The sequence below is a fragment of the Triturus cristatus genome, chromosome 6 (genome assembly GCF_964204655.1).
Source record: "Triturus cristatus chromosome 6, aTriCri1.1, whole genome shotgun sequence".
NCBI classification, from domain to species: domain Eukaryota; kingdom Metazoa; phylum Chordata; class Amphibia; order Caudata; family Salamandridae; genus Triturus; species Triturus cristatus.
Window position 1 is genome coordinate 154,331,319 of NC_140589.1, and position 18,898 is coordinate 154,350,216.

The window sequence follows — 18,898 nt, forward strand, 5'->3', positions numbered from 1 at the left end:
CCTTCATGCCGCAGATAGCGGTAGAACATTGGCTGGCAGATCCCATCCCATTGGAAGGTGCCATATTTAGTACACCAGAGGCAAGGATCGCACACCATACCACAGTTTCCTCTTCAGTCCTAGCTTGGCGGCATATCGCAAAAACACTCCGCACGTCCTTCATATATTCCCCATTACTTCCCCTGGCATACCATCCTATGTTACCCGTCCTACAGGAACGATTATTTCAGAAATTTATAGACAAACTTAACATTAAGACTTGGGGCGAGCTCTATAAAGACGGACAGTTTCGTTCGCGGACACATATTTTAGCCGACAGCACACCTACCCCAATGGACACATTTCTCTACATTCGACTCCGCAGTGGTATTCGTGCACTTACGGAGGGATTTCCAGATGAACCACCCACTTTAGACCCTTTACACCAATTGCTACAGGCTACCACTCCAGCACACGCAGTCTCCAAGCTCTATCACACACTACGCGCTACACCGGACCTAGAACCCTGCAGGGCACGTACAAAATGGGAAGCAGAACTAGGGGTACCCATTGAAGACGAACTCTGGAGCTTTTGCTGCCTACAGACTGAGCAGATCTCCTCCAGCAGTAGATTCAGGATTATTCACTACAAGTTTCTACATAGGCTTTATTGTACTCCCGCCCACATGTGTAGGGTGGGCCTGCGAGAGGATGATTTCTGTTGGCGCAGCTGGCTCATCAGCAGCGGACTTTCTGCACATGGCCTGGAACTGCCGGGAAATCGCCGACTATTGGTGTCAGGTATACTCTGGCATTTCGGAAATGATTGCTATCCCTATGACTCCGTCTCCAACGCAGGCACTTCTAGGCTACACCAAAAACGTCAAGAGACCGTTTCGCAGGTTCACCACAGTCGCTCTTCTTCTAGCGAAGAGACTTATAGCTTGTAGGTGGGGGAGAGGCAGGGCCCCTAAATTCAAAGATTGGATCAAAGACATGGTACACTGCCAGGATACCCTGCTTAGATATGCGGAACTGTTGCCCTCAGCGTCCAGACCGGTAGATATTTGGAGTCCTCTCACAACCGATCTGTTATCACATCCACAGACGTGACATGGCTCCGCGTAGTTTATTGCTCAGACCCGAACCTACTGCTTCCACTGCATTGAAGAGCTTGAAGGGATGGTCCGTTTGGGGCAGGTCGTCCGCTTCTCTCACTCATGCCTTGCGGACTACCGCTCCAGTGGGAAACTGACGGGTTGGCCAGGTGCTAACGCAGCCCACTCATCTGTTGTGGAGGGGTGGCGGATGATAGTTTCCCGTACACGGCGCTTCCGACACCTATGGGGCTACCACTGTGACTATGATGCATTATATATCAAAGACACGTTAAGCATGTTCCTACGTTCACTGATTGAATACAGGTTACACGACACACAGACTGCTGCAATCCCCTTAACTGCCGTAACATGTGTCAAAGATTCTTATTACGCTGCCGGCCCCAAGCGGGTTGTAGGCGGACAGCTGTGTACATTGCCATCTTTTATCTTGTATACTCCGCTGCCGGCCACACGGTGGTTGTAGGCATAAGGGCTGTGTGTTGTTTCTTCCTGCTGAATAAAGGTTTGTTGAAACTTTAAAAAAAAAGAAAAAAAAAAAAAACTATCCTTGTGCACAACCCTGAATTCTCAATTTAAATCCATTAGGTGTGGAACTCGGACACCACACACTTGCCCAGGCTGCCCACCCCTGTCCTGAGGAAGACCCGCAGGCTGAGGCTCTAACTCACCCAAAGAGCCCCAAGCTGGGTCGAAACGTCGATGACCACATCAACAGAGCCTGGACCGCAAGCCCCCAACTCTAACGTGCCTAATGATGCATCTCTGTATTCCAAAAGTATATGTAAACAGAATCTATGTGAATCATTGATCAAGTGCGGGCAGTCTATATAAAAAAGATTGATAATTGCCTATCAGTCCATCCTATGGCTTGTCTTAATTTTTCTTTTTCCAAACACTATTTGGAATTCTTTTCCTACCCTCCTTTTCACCAGAGCACTCTCTCTTTTCGCACGTCCCCCTGGTGCAACCCCTTTTTCCTCTATCCCTCTTTTAATGCAGTAAGATATCTACTGCCAGCTGAATTATGATTGAATAAAACGTTTGTTAAACTTTTGGTTGTTGCACATCATTATATTGTTTGTCTTAATTACTGTGAGCTAACATCGTACATGCTCTAAACTGCTCAAAAGATTACTGTAAGTTTGATCCATATCGTTCTAAGTGAGGTTTAGGACCATTGTTTTAATTTCTGAGCAACCTGTACACTACAGGTTTGGATTCAAGAGGAGTAGGCTTACACCTTCATTCTCAAGAAATTCTCAATAACTTGACTATCATTCTAGTAGAAACTCAGTACCCAGCATATGAAGTACTTTTGCTGTCAAAGTCTTCATTTTGCCAACGACGCATCTGCACAACTAATCCAGAGTACACAGTTACAGGCCCTGCCCACCTGATTCCGTAGACACCCAACCACGCGAGCTCTTGACAAGCCTTAGCTTCAGGCACACTATTACGATTCTCGGTCGCACCGACTAGGATAGGCAAACATAAGTATCAGAGGTGCCTCACCATCACGACGCTACATTCCCTCACTAGTGTAATTGGACATATTCTTCCATATCCATTCCCTAGTTTATGCCTATGTTAAACCTCAGTTCCTTTGCCATATATGGAACCCGAGATCGCAGGATATAAACGTCACTATATTGTGGAAATGTGGATTTTCCTGATCAGTTATGTCCCCTATCTTGGACCCCAACGGTTCTATATGCATGTTACAAGTACATGTATGTTCCCTCCAGTTCCAGTTTCTAAGACGCAAACATATGTGTGTCTACCGTCAACATGTTCTCTGTCAGATCCGCCATCAATGGGCTGGATATTCGATTCCTAAGTATGAAAAGCCACCGACTTTATATGGCTAAGTTACTCCATTTTTACAGTTCAGGCAAGTAGGCCCGATTCTGTCCTCAAAGCCTTTCCCTGCTCTCTGTCTCTGACAGCTTCAGCTTGAGCTCGCATCTGTATCCATGAACTTTGTCCTACTCCCTGTGCAGCTAACGGTGCCTGCCTCGGCTAGTTTTCACCTGTCTGCCAAGAAGTTGTATTTCACCTTCGAATTATCTATTTTACTCTTCAGCCGATGCATTCCTGTCCAGTGATTTAGGTAAACATTTCCTTTAGCTCACAAGCAAAGGACTCAGCCTTTCCGTCCTCCTGCAAGTGATTCATAGCCCTGTTGCCATGGAAAGTTTTCTATCCCTCGCATCTCATATAGACACTTAGACGCTTGTACACGCACACAGTCAGTATAGAATAGATTCTGTCCGAGAGTTCTTCCTTGTGGATAACATAGTTCTTTAAACATAGGATGTTAGATATGATTTGGGATTAGGTTGACTTGACCCCAGACTTCTCGTCTCCACATGTAGAGCTAAATGTCAAGTCCCCTTCACCCCCTAGTTGCACGTCAATTACACGTCATGCTGCCGCGCGCGCATCTATGCCAAGTATTATCTTATAGATCCACCTATGTCTGATAATTCTAACCAATCATGTTTCTTTTATTCCTTATTACGCCTAGTTTCGATTATGTCACTGTTTTGTCACTTTTCTTATCAAATGTTACGCCTTCTACATTCGTTTCATTGTAATGCACTTATTATAAAAATACATGTCTGTTAATGAATTATTGTACTTCACTTCCTGAACCTTCGTGGTGACGGAACCTGAGGGCCGCGACTCGAGTCGGCCATTTTGAATGGAATAAAGCCCATTAGAAACCTCTTATACCACGGATTCTGCCTCTCGTTATTTTGAGCTATTTTACTTTAATTTAAGATTCCGCATGAAATTCAGTCCGGTAATATTTATTTTATTTACCACATAATGGCGCCCGAATAGGGACACTTTCTCATCTCACGCGCCGGCGGTGCGTTGCAGGCCCGGTCTCCTGCCACAGCTGGACGGACCATAAAACGCGTACCAGCAGGATTTCCTGTAAGCTCCCTCCGGTCAAGCGGGGGCGACTGAGGCTGCGATCAACCCAGACGAGGCGGTGAGAAGTGCGAAGTATCCCGACCAGAGCCTAGCTGAGAGAGCAAGATCCGAGGTATACAGAGGCCCACCAGGTTTTCCGAAATCCCGACGTCCAGAGGGTCCGATGTCCGCAGTTATCGAGTCCTGTCCATTCTCTGAGGCCTTCCGTTTCAAGGAGCTACTCGGTGAGTACCATCGCCGGGGAGGCGTGTTGACGCGCACATAGGTTGTGCCGGTCAAGACGGATTTGGGTACACAAATCCGGTCTGCACTGTTTAGCAGTGTATATGTACTGTTTAGCAGTATATCAAGTATTCCGAAGTGTTCAGTTATTGTCAAGAATTCAGCGTGGTGATTAGTTAGGCAGACTGTCATCATTGTCGATCATTGTTATAATGTTTAATGTTTAATGTTTAAAGTATTCAGAAAATGTCTTGCATATTGTGGTATGAATGACTGTTCATTGTTCACTGTTCATATTGTGTTTCTCGTATTAAGCAAGTTCAAGAGTAAGTATCAGGTCAGTTGTCAATATGCCGCTCTTCTCGAAGTTAAGACAGATTACTACCAGAAAAGGGGTGCTTGAAGAAGCAGTTCCTATTCCTCCTAGAGACACTCCAGGACATTTCATGTACCATAAACATGGCTTAGATGCCATATTGTTTCTTGATCTATGGGCAGATTATACCAAAGGATTACCGGAAAGTCAAAGGTGGCCCATAGCGGGAACCTGGGATGCAGAGTGCATCATGAAAGTGGAGGAAGAGTTATGGAAAAGAAAGGTCAGACAGTCACAGAAAGACGCTGTTGAGTTATGGCGTAAAGAATCTCATAGACGAACAGAAAAAGCACGTAGACAAGAAGAGAGGAGTAAAGAAAGTTCAAATAAAGTTCAAGAAAATCTATTAATTGAGGAAGGTATCCGAGTGAAATCAGAACAAGTAAATAGACAAAGAAATGCTCTTATGAATGGTATGTATCCCCTTCTAGCCGAAGGACTACCTAAGGCTGTTACGGAGGTGCCAAAAGACTTGCCACCCCCATTATTTCCAATTAAGGTACATCCAAAGGGGCATCCCAGAACCGCAGAAGATGTTTTTCTTTCCTCATATCTAGACGATGCAGCCCCCGAGTATGCTAACGCCACACCACATAGAACGTCTGGCGGAGGGGTTCAACGTCAGGATCAGGTATCTGTCCCCGTGCAACAGCAAGTCCCGATACAAGCTTCGGCAAGCACATCTGTTTCCGCATCTGTCTCCGCAGTCGACTCTACAGGGGTATCGACGCCCATAGTTGCTGTATCACGTTCAACGAACCCATTCACACCCGACGCCCCAGATAGGGCCACGGGAGGTGCTAGCAGTACTTTTACACCACCTAGAATAAATAAACTTGTCTTTCAAGAGTCAGCGCATTCACGTACACCTAAATTCGTAAGTGAACGTACGCTTAAAGAACTCCTTGTAAATTGTAGATATGACCCAGTGGTTGGTAAAGAGGACGAAATGGTCCTGGCATCATTACGTATCAGGCGAGCCGCAGAATATTTAGCAAGGTTACCAGGGATGACTACGCATCTAGATAACATATATCATTTTGTTCAAACAGGACGAGATCCAGGATGTATTAACAGAGCTATGGAATTCCAGAAAGTAGAGATACAGGGGGAACTGTTACGTTTCCTCATAAACTGTGTAATCAGAAATCAAGATCGTCCGGGGGTAGACCCGAATGCAATGCTTATTCTTACAAGATGGAGTCAGAATATATCAGAAGGGAGACACGATAAGCAAAATTGTATAATAGCCATGTGCCGAAAAATACGTAAAGAAATAGAGCGTATTCATGAAGAGAGATTGGGAACAGACGAGTTTGAGCAAGATGAAGTGTCCGAATCAGGGAATTCCGCAAGACAGTCAGAGACCATAGCTTATGTAGGCAGAGGAAGATCTTGTGAAAATACTAGATGTTTTTCTGATCCCATACACTCCGTATGTCCAAATAATAGCAGAACGTATCCGACGCCTGTAATAAATCTGAAATCTCCTGAACATTCGTTTCAAGCCGCAGATAAAATACTACGAGAACGAAGGGGTTATCACCTCCTCGATTCCATGGATGAGCAAGAATTAGCCAGATCAGCCGTTCACTGGATTGACAGTCCTGAAAAATACGGTGATGAGACCGTAGCACACACGTTTCTCAACCTCAGTACAGATGAACAACGCTTAGCTGGAATCTATATGATTCAGCAACTCCTCATATTATATAAGAGCCAACATGCTGACCCTGGTCCTTTACCTGATATATTAACGGAACTACTTACGTACAGATGGAGAGGTTCTAGTAACAAGCTAATTAAAGAGATATTAGTGTCACGTAAGCAGTACGTCCTTTTTGTAAATCCAGATTCTCTCTCCCTGCCCCCCAGAGAAAGAGCACCGTACTACATGGATAGACAAAATCCTTTACGGGAAGTGCACCCAATAAAAGGCGAAGACAATGAGTTTCACCGTGTATTTGTTTACACACCCATATCAAAAATGGAATTATTAGAAATGAAGAAAGTAGTACCTAGTCATGACAAAGACCCAGCGGGTTTCCACCGAGAAATTAAAGACATGTTACTGATGGGAGAGTACACCTTTACTGATATTATGACGATTTTAAAAGTGCTTTTACCTGCTGGCATATATGAAAAACTGAAAGAAAAAGAGTGGGAAGTGGGAGACCAAAAGATAGACTGGACAGCATTAGCAGAGGAAGAAAGGGGCCGAGCCGCAGGTTCAGGGCTCGGAGATAAAGTTAAACTATTACCAGGTTTACTAGTACAGGTACTGCCACGTTTATTAACTACAAAAAAGGAAGATTGGGGTGCAATCACAGCCTGTAAACAAAAGCAAGATGAAGACACAAGCGATTATTATGCTCGATTTGAAAAATGTTTTGGTATAAATAGTGGTATAAAAGCAAGTAGTGACTCATATCCACATTTATTTGTGACAAAATTAGTGGAAAATGCATTGCCTCCAGTGAAGAATAGAATATTGAAATTCGAGAGTACCTGGCAAAGTAACACTCCGTCGCAAATGCTACAAATGTTACAGTATCATCACAATAGAATTAGGGATGAACAAGAACACGAGCATAGACGCATGAAGGATACAAAAATGAAAATGCTAGTTTCTCAGACAGTACCAGCAGATGGTCACAAAAAGGGTGTGACACATTCTGGTGATTCTGCAGTTCCTGTAAAAGGAACCTGCAATTACTGTAAACAACTAGGCCATTATGTACATGATTGTCAAGTCCTGAAACGAAATATAGCTATAGGTATTGCAAAAGAGAGACCACGATTAGTTAGACAAGATCAGGATGAAAAAGGAGCTATGCAGCATGGACAGTCCGTGCCAGTTCAGCAACAGTCTATGCCAGCCTCACAGCAACCCATACAGTTTGTGCCAGCTGCACCACCGTTGCCTGCTACTGCCACACAAACCACAACACAACAAATGTATCAGACTGCACAGTATGAATACCCCGAGTATCAGCGTTACACATGAACCAGCCTAGAGAGGGAAGTTGACTTACCGCTTATCGAGATTCCGGTAGATCAAGAAGGACCTTATGTACATAGTGAATTATTAGGTCAAGATAGAAAATTCTTACTCGATACAGGGGCAAGTCGAACAACCATAAAACGTAGTGAAGTTCCAGGGGCACCCCTCTCAGGCTCTCAAAATGTTTCCCTTGGTTTTTCAGGAAAACCTATTGTTAATGAAGTATCACAGCCTCTACCACTTACGATAGGACCTTTGACACGAATTACAGATTTATTGCTTACTAAATCATGCCCAGAAAATTTGTTAGGAATTAAAACTCTGAAAGCACTAGGAGCCATAATATGTTGTTCTCCGGAAGGAGTAAGATTGTTTTTGCGTGATTTTAAAGGTCACTATGTGTCTAGAGACATGGATCCCCGACTACAGATTTTACCAGCACATCTATGGGCACAAGGCCCTACGGATGTTGGCTGCATGAACATTACACCCTATCGAGTTACATTGAAAGCAGGAGTGGTACTACCACGAATGCGACAATACAAGTTACCGCATGATGCTGTAGTGGCTTTGTTGAAAATCATTGATGAGCTAATTGCCCAGGGAGTAGTTGTAGAAACAGACTCCAATGTATGTAATTCACCGATAATTCCGATTCTTAAACGAACTGATCCTACTGCTCCGCCAGTATACCGATTGGTTATTGATTTGCGTGAACTAAACAAGTGTATTGTACCACAATTCCCTGTGGTCCCTGATATATCATCATTGTTGACAGCAATTGATTCCGAAGCAACATTCTTTACTGTAATTGATCTCAAGAATGCCTTTTTCAGCGTCCCAATAGATCCGGAAAGCCAATACTTGTTCGGATTCAGTTTAAATGGGCGCAGCTTTAAATTCTCACGCGCTCCCCAAGGATTTACAGAAAGCCCCAGCATCTACAGCCAAGCACTGAAACGAGAACTTGACAGTATACACATGCCAGTCAATACTGCACTGCTTCAATATGTCGATGATCTGCTGATCACCGCAAGAAGCGAGTCAGAATGTGAAAAAGCTTCTCTGACAGTTTTACATTTCCTAGCCGACAAGGGGCACAAGGTGTCCCCTTCTAAGCTGCAATTCTGTGTTCAGCGAGTTATTTATCTTGGTCACTCGCTGTCCAAGGAGGGAAGGCAGCTTACACCAGATCGCATTCAGTTAATTGCTAACATGTCAATACCCCAGACACAAAAGGAGGTGCGAGCCTTCATAGGCCTCACTTCATATTGTAGGCAGTGGATCCCTCAGTACGCATTTCTAGCAAAACCACTTATTCAGTTAACCACACAGGAGGCAGCCACATCGACTGTTCTCCCTTGGACTCAGGAACATACACAAGCTTTTGAAAGCCTAAAGGAAGCTTTATGTCAAGCACCTGTTTTAGCAACGCCATGTTATAGCAAACATTTTACACTCTTTGTTACAGAACGCGAAGGTACTGCCTTGTCAGTACTCACTCAGGATCAAGCAGGATCATGCAAGCCATGTGCTTATTTTTCCAGTACATTAGATCCCGTAGCTCAGGCTTTGCCTGCATGCCTGAAATCAGTGGCAGCGACAGCTTTAGCAATCAGACAAAGCGATGCCATAGTATTAGGACACCCATTGACAGTTCAAGTACCACATGCAGTAGAGGTTCTTGTGAACCGAACACAAACACAACACTTGACCATAGCAAGACTTACCGGTTATGAACTGACATTGTTTCAACCACACATAGAGATCCGACGGTGTAATACATTGAATCCTGCTACACTATTACCTGTAATTGGAACAGACCCACTAGCTCATGATTGTGTTGAAATCATTGAAATAAAGACGAAACCTAGACAAGACTTGACAGACGTTCCATTGTTAGATCCAGACCTGACGTTGTATGTAGACGGATCATGCATGAGAGCAAGTACAGGAGATTTAGTGGCCGCGTATGCAGTCACAACAGACACTGAAGTTATTGAGACACATTGTATAGATATTCTGTCAGCCCAAGCAGCAGAACTTATTGCTCTAACGCAAGCCTGTATTCAAGCCACAAATAAGAAAGTTAATGTATACACTGACTCACGTTATGCATTCGGAGTTGTACACGACTTCGGCGTGCTGTGGCGAGAGAGAGGTTATTTAACGTCCCATGGTGCCCACATTCAGCACGGACCCCTCATTCATGCTTTGTTAGACGCAATACATCTACCCACTGCTATATCGATTATGAAATGTAAAGCACACACGAAGGTTACTGATACCATTTCTCAAGGCAATGATTTAGCTGACAGAACAGCTAAACAGACTGCTCAGAATCGCACATTAGACATGACAAAGCCAATAGTTCAGACACCAACACAGTGTATGACAATTAAGGATCCCACACTTGACGTAATTGACATACAGACACATGCCACAGCAGAAGAAATAAAGAAATGGACTGAACTAGGAGGGATCCAGACAGATCAAGGATGGATGACGAAGGAGAAATCTGTATGGTTTCTCCCCGATTCCATGGTTCAAGCCATTATAGCTACAGTTCACAGTCCAGCACATTTAGGAGAGAAGGCTATGCTAGACAGCATTCAGCACATTTGGTTCAACAAACATTTACGAGCAGCAGCTAAACAAAAAGTTCGTACCTGTATGATATGTTGTCAGTTTAATCCAGGAAAGAGTGTTCCCGTAGAGCAGGGTGGATTTCAGCCTCCTGACCATCCTTTTGAAGTCCTCCAGATGGATTATATTCAGATGGAACGTTGTCGAGGATTCAAATATGTCCTCGTAGTTGTCTGCGCTCTCTCCCGTTGGACAGAGGCGTATCCCGTATCAGATTACACTGCCCCGACTACTGCCAAGCAGCTAGTTCGAGAATTCTTCCCACGGTACGGTTTACCACGTGTTGTATATTCAGATAACGGTCAGCCTTTCGCATCCGAATTAATGAAACATGTCTCACTCTTGTTGGGATATCAGTGGAAATTCCACTGTGTCCGACACCCCGAAGCAGCAGGTCTCGTAGAAAGACATAACCAGACACTGAAAATCAGACTGTCCAAAATATGTAGAGAGAAAGGTGTCGACTGGATAGTAGCATTACCAGTTGCACTCTTTTACATGAGAATGGTAGCACACTCTAGAACAGGGCTATCCCCGTATGAGGTGATCTTTGGTAGACCGCCGAATATGTGGGGGACGCCTATACCACGTAAAATAACTGATGTTGACTGTAATATGCTGACAGATTACCTGGCTTCCTTGATGTCTGCACTACAATCTTCTCGTTCACAGGTAGCTGCAGCCTTTCCCGACAACACTGAGGCGAAACCCCATGACGTTGTTCCGGGTAATCTTGTCTTTGTGAGAAATTTCGACAGGAAGAGTCAATTGGAGCCCCGGTGGAAAGCACCCAAGTTGGTCCTGTTGACCACAAGAACAGCCGTGAAGATCGAGGGACGAAAAGGGTGGATTCATTCCAGTCACGTAAAAAAATTTCATGGACTTCCTCCTGACACAGACAGTACTGCCCGTGTGTCTTCCCCCATAGACTCAAAGCTACCTTTGGCTGAGGCCAGTAGCACCGAACTCTATAAACAGAAACTCAGGTCCAGATCTAAACTGTCGGACGATTTGATTGTTTAAGTCCTCTCCAAGGTGAAGCGGTTGAATCTGTCCCGACATGTACCCCTTAGGTCTGAATCATGTAGAGTCCAGAATCATAATGAAACGACATGCTTATTGTAAATTACTGCGTAACCACTGTATTGTGACATTATTAATTTTGTTTTTATTGAGTTTTTTAATAGTTACTGCAAGTATATTGTTGCATATGTATTATCCTGTTTCTAAACGTGTTTTCAATATAACTGATGAACATTCTTTTAGTGACCTACCGCCACATGAATTATCCTATAGACTTGCGCTGCGCAATAACACATTCATTAGTATGTTACATCATTCCCATCAGACTAGTAATGCCACCAATTGTTGGGTGTGTGGCCGACTCCCTCCCTATCAGAATAACAAAGGAGTTCTGCCTTTCTTTCCACATCCGTTCACACACAATGGCTCCTGTGGAGCATGGTTTAGTTTATTAAATTCCATAGACCCAGACACAGCAGTTTATCAACAACATTGGATATGGGGAAATCTGAATCTAGTTTTATTCAAAGTCTGTCACCCTAATAAGGAGGGTCACCCCAGTAGAACAGGAACTGATTTAGAAAATGAAGTGTATCAATTAGGTAATTTTACGCCTAATCTTATGATTTTGAATGTCAAATCCGAAGTTGAACTAATTCCGCCCACTATGTCAGTATTTCCAGTTAAGGGTGAATTATGTGTTAGAAAAGTTGGTTCCAAACACATGGGCCATAGCCAATGCGTTACTACAGTAGAATATAGTGATCAAGGTAAATCTTCATTTAGAGCTTCTCGCCATTCCTACTTCATATGTGGTCAGACTGCATATATGCGTCTGCCTCTAGATTGGGATGGTACCTGTTACATAGCATTCCTTTTGCCACCTGTTTTCCTAGCTCCCCCTGATTATTATCGAAATGTTCATTTAGTACACAATAGAGAGCAAAGAGATCTCCCAGTTGTCGATTATACTGAGACATCATGGGACAAGTATGTAGATTTCAATAAAGGTATCTTTCCCTATATAGGTACTATATCAAATAGTAAGCTGATACGCAGACTCACCAAGACTCTTGAAGCTGTAGTAAACGAGACTATAGCCGCCCTAGGCAATCTGACAGAGGAACAATCAGTGATGAGAATTGTTGTTCTCCAGAATCGTCTTGTCCTTGACGTCATCCTGGCCGATAGGGGCGGAGCTTGCAGGGTCATCGGATCCAGCTGCTGCATATTCATACCAGAAAATTCGCCATCTGTATATAAAGCTATAACACGCCTTCATAAGATTGTAAGCCAGATACACGAGAATCCAGGCACTTGGACGTGGTCCGGGTGGTTTAGGAGTGTGATATCAGCCTGGGGATGGAGAGTTCTATCCTTCCTAGGTATTGGCCTTCTTATGCTCTTCAGTTGTTGTCTATGCCTACAATGTGGACCAGCGATTTGTGGTCTGTGTGCCACATCGTGTATCCCACATCAAGGTTTTCGCTCAAGATCCCGGAAGAAGAAAGAAGAAGAAATGATGCTCCATGAGCAAATCAATGGAATGATGAAGATTGATGTCTCGTGAAGGGCAAGAAGGGGACAAGGAGGGAATGTGGAAATGTGGATTTTCCTGATCAGTTATGTCCCCTATCTTGGACCCCAACGGTTCTATATGCATGTTACAAGTACATGTATGTTCCCTCCAGTTCCAGTTTCTAAGACGCAAACATATGTGTGTCTACCGTCAACATGTTCTCTGTCAGATCCGCCATCAATGGGCTGGATATTCGATTCCTAAGTATGAAAAGCCACCGACTTTATATGGCTAAGTTACTCCATTTTTACAGTTCAGGCAAGTAGGCCCGATTCTGTCCTCAAAGCCTTTCCCTGCTCTCTGTCTCTGACAGCTTCAGCTTGAGCTCGCATCTGTATCCATGAACTTTGTCCTACTCCCTGTGCAGCTAACGGTGCCTGCCTCGGCTAGTTTTCACCTGTCTGCCAAGAAGTTGTATTTCACCTTCGAATTATCTATTTTACTCTTCAGCCGATGCATTCCTGTCCAGTGATTTAGGTAAACATTTCCTTTAGCTCACAAGCAAAGGACTCAGCCTTTCCGTCCTCCTGCAAGTGATTCATAGCCCTGTTGCCATGGAAAGTTTTCTATCCCTCGCATCTCATATAGACACTTAGACGCTTGTACACGCACACAGTCAGTATAGAATAGATTCTGTCCGAGAGTTCTTCCTTGTGGATAACATAGTTCTTTAAACATAGGATGTTAGATATGATTTGGGATTAGGTTGACTTGACCCCAGACTTCTCGTCTCCACATGTAGAGCTAAATGTCAAGTCCCCTTCACCCCCTAGTTGCACGTCAATTACACGTCATGCTGCCGCGCGCGCATCTATGCCAAGTATTATCTTATAGATCCACCTATGTCTGATAATTCTAACCAATCATGTTTCTTTTATTCCTTATTACGCCTAGTTTCGATTATGTCACTGTTTTGTCACTTTTCTTATCAAATGTTACGCCTTCTACATTCGTTTCATTGTAATGCACTTATTATAAAAATACATGTCTGTTAATGAATTATTGTACTTCACTTCCTGAACCTTCGTGGTGACGGAACCTGAGGGCCGCGACTCGAGTCGGCCATTTTGAATGGAATAAAGCCCATTAGAAACCTCTTATACCACGGATTCTGCCTCTCGTTATTTTGAGCTATTTTACTTTAATTTAAGATTCCGCATGAAATTCAGTCCGGTAATATTTATTTTATTTACCACAATATCTGTATGCATTATTTATGCTTCCTGGTGACGAATCATCAATCAGTACAGTTGTTAAGTACCATTACAGGATGTATGATCGGATACGACCACTTGAAGAATATGAATGATGTACAATGTATGAAATATAAAAATGGCAATAAAAATAAGTTAAAAAAAAAAAAGTCTTCATTTTGCCAAATCACAGGCTTTGAGACCTCAGAACCACGCGTCGCAATGCGACGGCAGACTGAGAAAAGTCTTCCCAAGTCACAAAAAGCACTTTGAGATTCACCGTGATTTGGAAGAAGAGGGCTGAAAGAGGCTTCCCTCTCCTCTCGAGTCGCAATGCCAGGTATCAATAGCTTGTGACTGCTATTAAGGTTGTAAACCATCGACTGGGTACTGACTTCCGAAAAGTGATATATACTTTCTTAATGTGGACTGTCAGCACTCAGGTAGTAGACATTGGTCCAGGGTTTAGCTGCATGCTCCTCCAATGCCATTTGCTGAATACCTATATAATTTATATGATTACGTCAGGGATCCCTTTTTTGGGTAAGAGTTGGAATAAAATAGTATCCAATCTGCAAAGCAAGAGCAAGGATGCAGGTCTGCTGTCCCTCATAGGCCTCCCTCGTATTTGCAGCCCCTTCAATGGGATTCACAAACAGAACAAATTCATGTTAATGGGGCGGGATTCTCTGGATCCCACCCAATGGCCATTTTGTACTGTTTAGGTGAGAACATTTGCTGCAGCTCAAGAACAAGGTAATATCACACAGCACTCAATTTGTAAAAACACGGAGTGCTTTGTGGCCTAATCTTCAGTACATCAGGCCAATAACTGGTTACTACCTGCTGATTTTGATATCTCTCTCGGCGCAGAGATGCGGACTAATGTTGCTTGTATCACTGACTGACATTACATACCCACATGAGCGTCAATGAGACCTGTGGATGTGTGAATAGTGGGGTAGTGCAGTCTTCGTGCCAAGAGGCCCCGGGTAAACAAGCATTCCAAAGTACCCCATTCATTCATAGACAAATTGCCACTTGACCACATTTATACCTACAAATGTTGGAGCTTTTGAGGGAAGAATGGGGAACTCACAAATGGCCTTCAACATGCACGCCTGTACTCACGTCACGGAGACGAGGGTTGAGGGAAGCAGGATAAATGGGGGAAGGCAGAGGTATCAGTAATGAGAGCCAAACATGTTAGAGCATGAGACATAGGGTAGCCGATGATATGAAATGGAGAAAGAGAGGTAATGAGGCATAGTGTGAATGTTTAGAACCGGTTTTGAGATCTACAAAAGTAGACACGAACAGAACTGAAGGTTTGAACAGGGATAGGAAAGCCATGTCTCATTATATTCTTCTAAATCACATGGTCAAGTGTAGAGAGTGTATCCAAAAACAAGTTAAATCTCTCAGGTGCTTAAAAATACACATACGATTCCTCCACAGTCTCATTAATCACATACATACCGCATCATTGTCGAGGTCTGCATTTGAAACCGATGGGCTACGGTAATATCGCGATCCAGGTTCACTAAAGAAAGCAAAAAATAAATGGTTTAGATTGAAATTAAATATATTAATAACTTTTACGTAATTTTTTAAAAATTGCTTATATCATGCTTAGTATGGGATGATTTGGACCTGTTCTGTGAGAAAGTGTGGCTTGCTTTGTGAATCAAATCCAATTGACGCTCTCTGGCTGTGCAATTGAACTGGCCACGTCAGGCTTGTTTCTGCACATAGACCTTTTATTTATGTACACATTTTACATTACTACGGTTCTTTGCACAATTTAATGGTTGCACACAGATGCAATTGAAGGGTTCCCTGGCTTCTATAGGAATCCAGAGCATTGCGATGCACCTCAGTGGAGGCGCTCCTTCGATTCAAGGCCACACAGGCAGAGCATCGAAAACCTGCAATGCACATCGTTGGCTTGCGTTGTACTGACCATCCCTTTGAAGAAAAAAATGGCACCTCGTGCCCACACACTAACATGATATTATAGGGGTGGTGCGCCAAGGCTGGGAATGCCAAGGTGGAGGGTGCGCATCGCCGGAAGCCCCTTACACACAGCGGGGATAAGTAATGTGTTGGTGTGGTTTATTGAGCTGATGAATTTTCTTGCTCCTGCTGGCTCCAATATGGGCCTGGGATGTGGTTGTTGGTTTACAAAGATGCCATATTTCTGACCGCTGTGTCCTCAGCCCAGGGAAGTATGGTCCAAACCATACCATGTCTGAGGCAGCAGCATTTACAGACAACTACTAGGGAGTGGTCCCATAGTGTGGGTGTTCAAATGTGGTATGGGCACTCAAGCATGATGATATTTGTGCAAGACAGTCAAATAGTATGATTTATGCAAGCGGGTGGAGCTTGTCAAGCAAACAGGCATGGCCATAAGTAACTGCGAGAACTCGCAAGTTGCAGCTTGAAAGTGGTTTATGAACAATGTTAGATTAGCATGTCTGGAGATGTTTGCATAAAACTGAATTTATGACTTTTAAAGAGAATTCTTTTTCATTATGTAAATAAATAAGTCCAGAAAGATTTATCACATTGTAAACGCGTTTTGGTTGCTTTCTTCAGAAGAGGGGGGATAGGGGTTCCACAGTTCGCTTGTATCCGATTTGACGGCTAAAGCAAGTCGCCAAGTGAGCAGCAGAATAGGTGTTTGAGATATCGCACAATATTGCATTTTTTTAGGTAAGTTTAACTGGCCCAGAAGCTAAATTTACTTATCTTCGCCCAATCTCTTCTAGAAAAGATGGCTAATTGTCATAAACAAAACTATTCCCTAAAGAGTTAATCTCTGTTTCAGACACACATATGGAGAATTTGTGTTTTCAAATAGATGAGAATGTATAAATATTCAGTACAGGCAAAGAGGATTTCTCCGTAACAACAATTATACTGCACAACCTTCACATTTGTACAATCAGAAATATTTTATTTAGATCCTAAATTAAAATGGTTTAGGTAAAATTACTTCCAGTTGCAGTTTCTTGACAGGTCGAGGAAGTGGACAAGTGATCTTCAGACACAACAAGTCTATCTAGTAAAGGCTGAAGTGTGCATTACAAGCACACAGGTATCCAAAAATGACCCGGAACATCCTGACCAGGCAGCAAGAGGGATGTAGGACTCCATATGTCCTAGACGTCCCCTACGCACCCTGAATATATAATAGTGAACCCTTTTGCAGGACTATACTCAGGGGCCTGTTCATGCAACAGATACTGGTTTTGAGAGGTAGATTACTAAAATATGGAATGTTAAAACTAAATAAAACAATGTAGGCTATAAAAAGAAACGAGAAACATTTTTATCGGCAAATATTACAACATGCACCTTGTCCTACCATCAATAGATTGCCTAGAGGTAAAATAGTAATTTAATTCAATCATGGAATCAGTGAGAAGCAAGTGTTGCTGGATATCAGAATTGTTTTATATGCTCAAAACTGCTGCATGTCGCTATGTATTACAGCAGTCTGTATTTTTCAATATCTATTTTGCCATGTATACCTTTTCTCTTTAATTTTAAAATGAACCGCTTTGGGACGAATCCAGATTGTGATATAGGCAAGAGTGTAATTTATTCTTTAATCATCACAAACCTACCCAGGCCTAGCCTCATTTTCACATCGGGTAGAGGCAGGGTGGCCTTAAAGGTCAGACTTTTCCAAACCACTAGCTTGTTCTTTCAATCACATTATGGATCAGCCCAGAGAAATATTTTAGTCTCATTATCATGCTATTTTTGGGGTGTATCCTTTCACCTCCTAAAAAGTACTTCTGCTGGAATGCATGAGGGATTATTTTACATATAAGGAGAAGGCTTAATAACCAGTTTTTGTCACAACAACTTCTTTATCTCATACATATATTGCATATCAAAAGTAGTTCAGTTTTGTTATCTTTGCCCTTCAAGAGTCATTAGTACACTTTAAAGCAAAAATTATTTGCTAGGGATTCCGAATGTCTGTTTAGGTCGAGCCTAGAGCAGCGTATGCGCTGCTGCTCGACTTTTAGTAAGGGGCTTTTCAAATTGCTACACTGTGGCCTAGAGCTTGCGTGCAGGTGCGCAGGCACGTGCTTACGAGCAGAGGCGCCGTATGGCTTTCCTCTCTCGTCATGGGTCATCAGCTTTCAAGATTCAAGAGCTTTCTTTCACATTCCTGAAGTCGATAGCTTCCTTGTTACTACAGCTGTCCACAAGGTGGTGGTGTTCCCACATTGTATGTGGAAGCTACTTAATATAGACAACATAGAAGTTAATACGGCATAGTGTTGCATCCTGGCCAGTATTGTATCGACACGGTTGGTGTTTGTATGTCACGACCGTTTAAAAAAACAAGCATTGGCATAGCCAATAGGTCTTGCTTTTGGGACCTTATAAGAATTTAGTTATGCAACTGTTGCATGGCTAAACACTTATAAGGTCCCAAAGGCGAGACCTATTGGCTATGCCAATGCTTGTTTTCTAATGAGGTTCAGCGTGCCCAGCAGCCCCTCTGCTCCTGGCACTGAGTTCCTGCAGAAATACAAATTTTGTGCACCCAGTGGCTTTGGCGAAGCCAATGGGTGTAGCTTATAACTGAAAATGCCAGCCACACCTTTTAGTTTTGCCCGTGCTTGTTAAAAACCGATGTCCAGAACATACACAGCCAAGACATAGGTTATTGTAAGTAATTTTTAACAATTGGTATTCTCTCTCAAGATTTCTACTTTTCCTGCCTCTAGATTCATTATGGGTGAGACATTTATGGAACCAAGATGGTTTAAGCTTCACTGATTT

At 43.2% G+C, this 18,898-nt stretch overlaps 1 protein-coding gene across 1 annotated transcript in view; it reads right to left on the minus strand.

Moving 5' to 3' along the window:
* TMEM63A (transmembrane protein 63A) overlaps positions 1-18,898 on the minus strand; it is a 362,396-nt gene that overhangs the window by 168,096 nt on the left and 175,402 nt on the right. Inside the window, exon 4 of the mRNA XM_085610403.1 lies at positions 15,566-15,629. Within this exon, the coding sequence (XP_085466529.1) occupies positions 15,566-15,629 (64 nt within the window). The remainder of the gene's footprint in view (positions 1-15,565; positions 15,630-18,898) is intronic.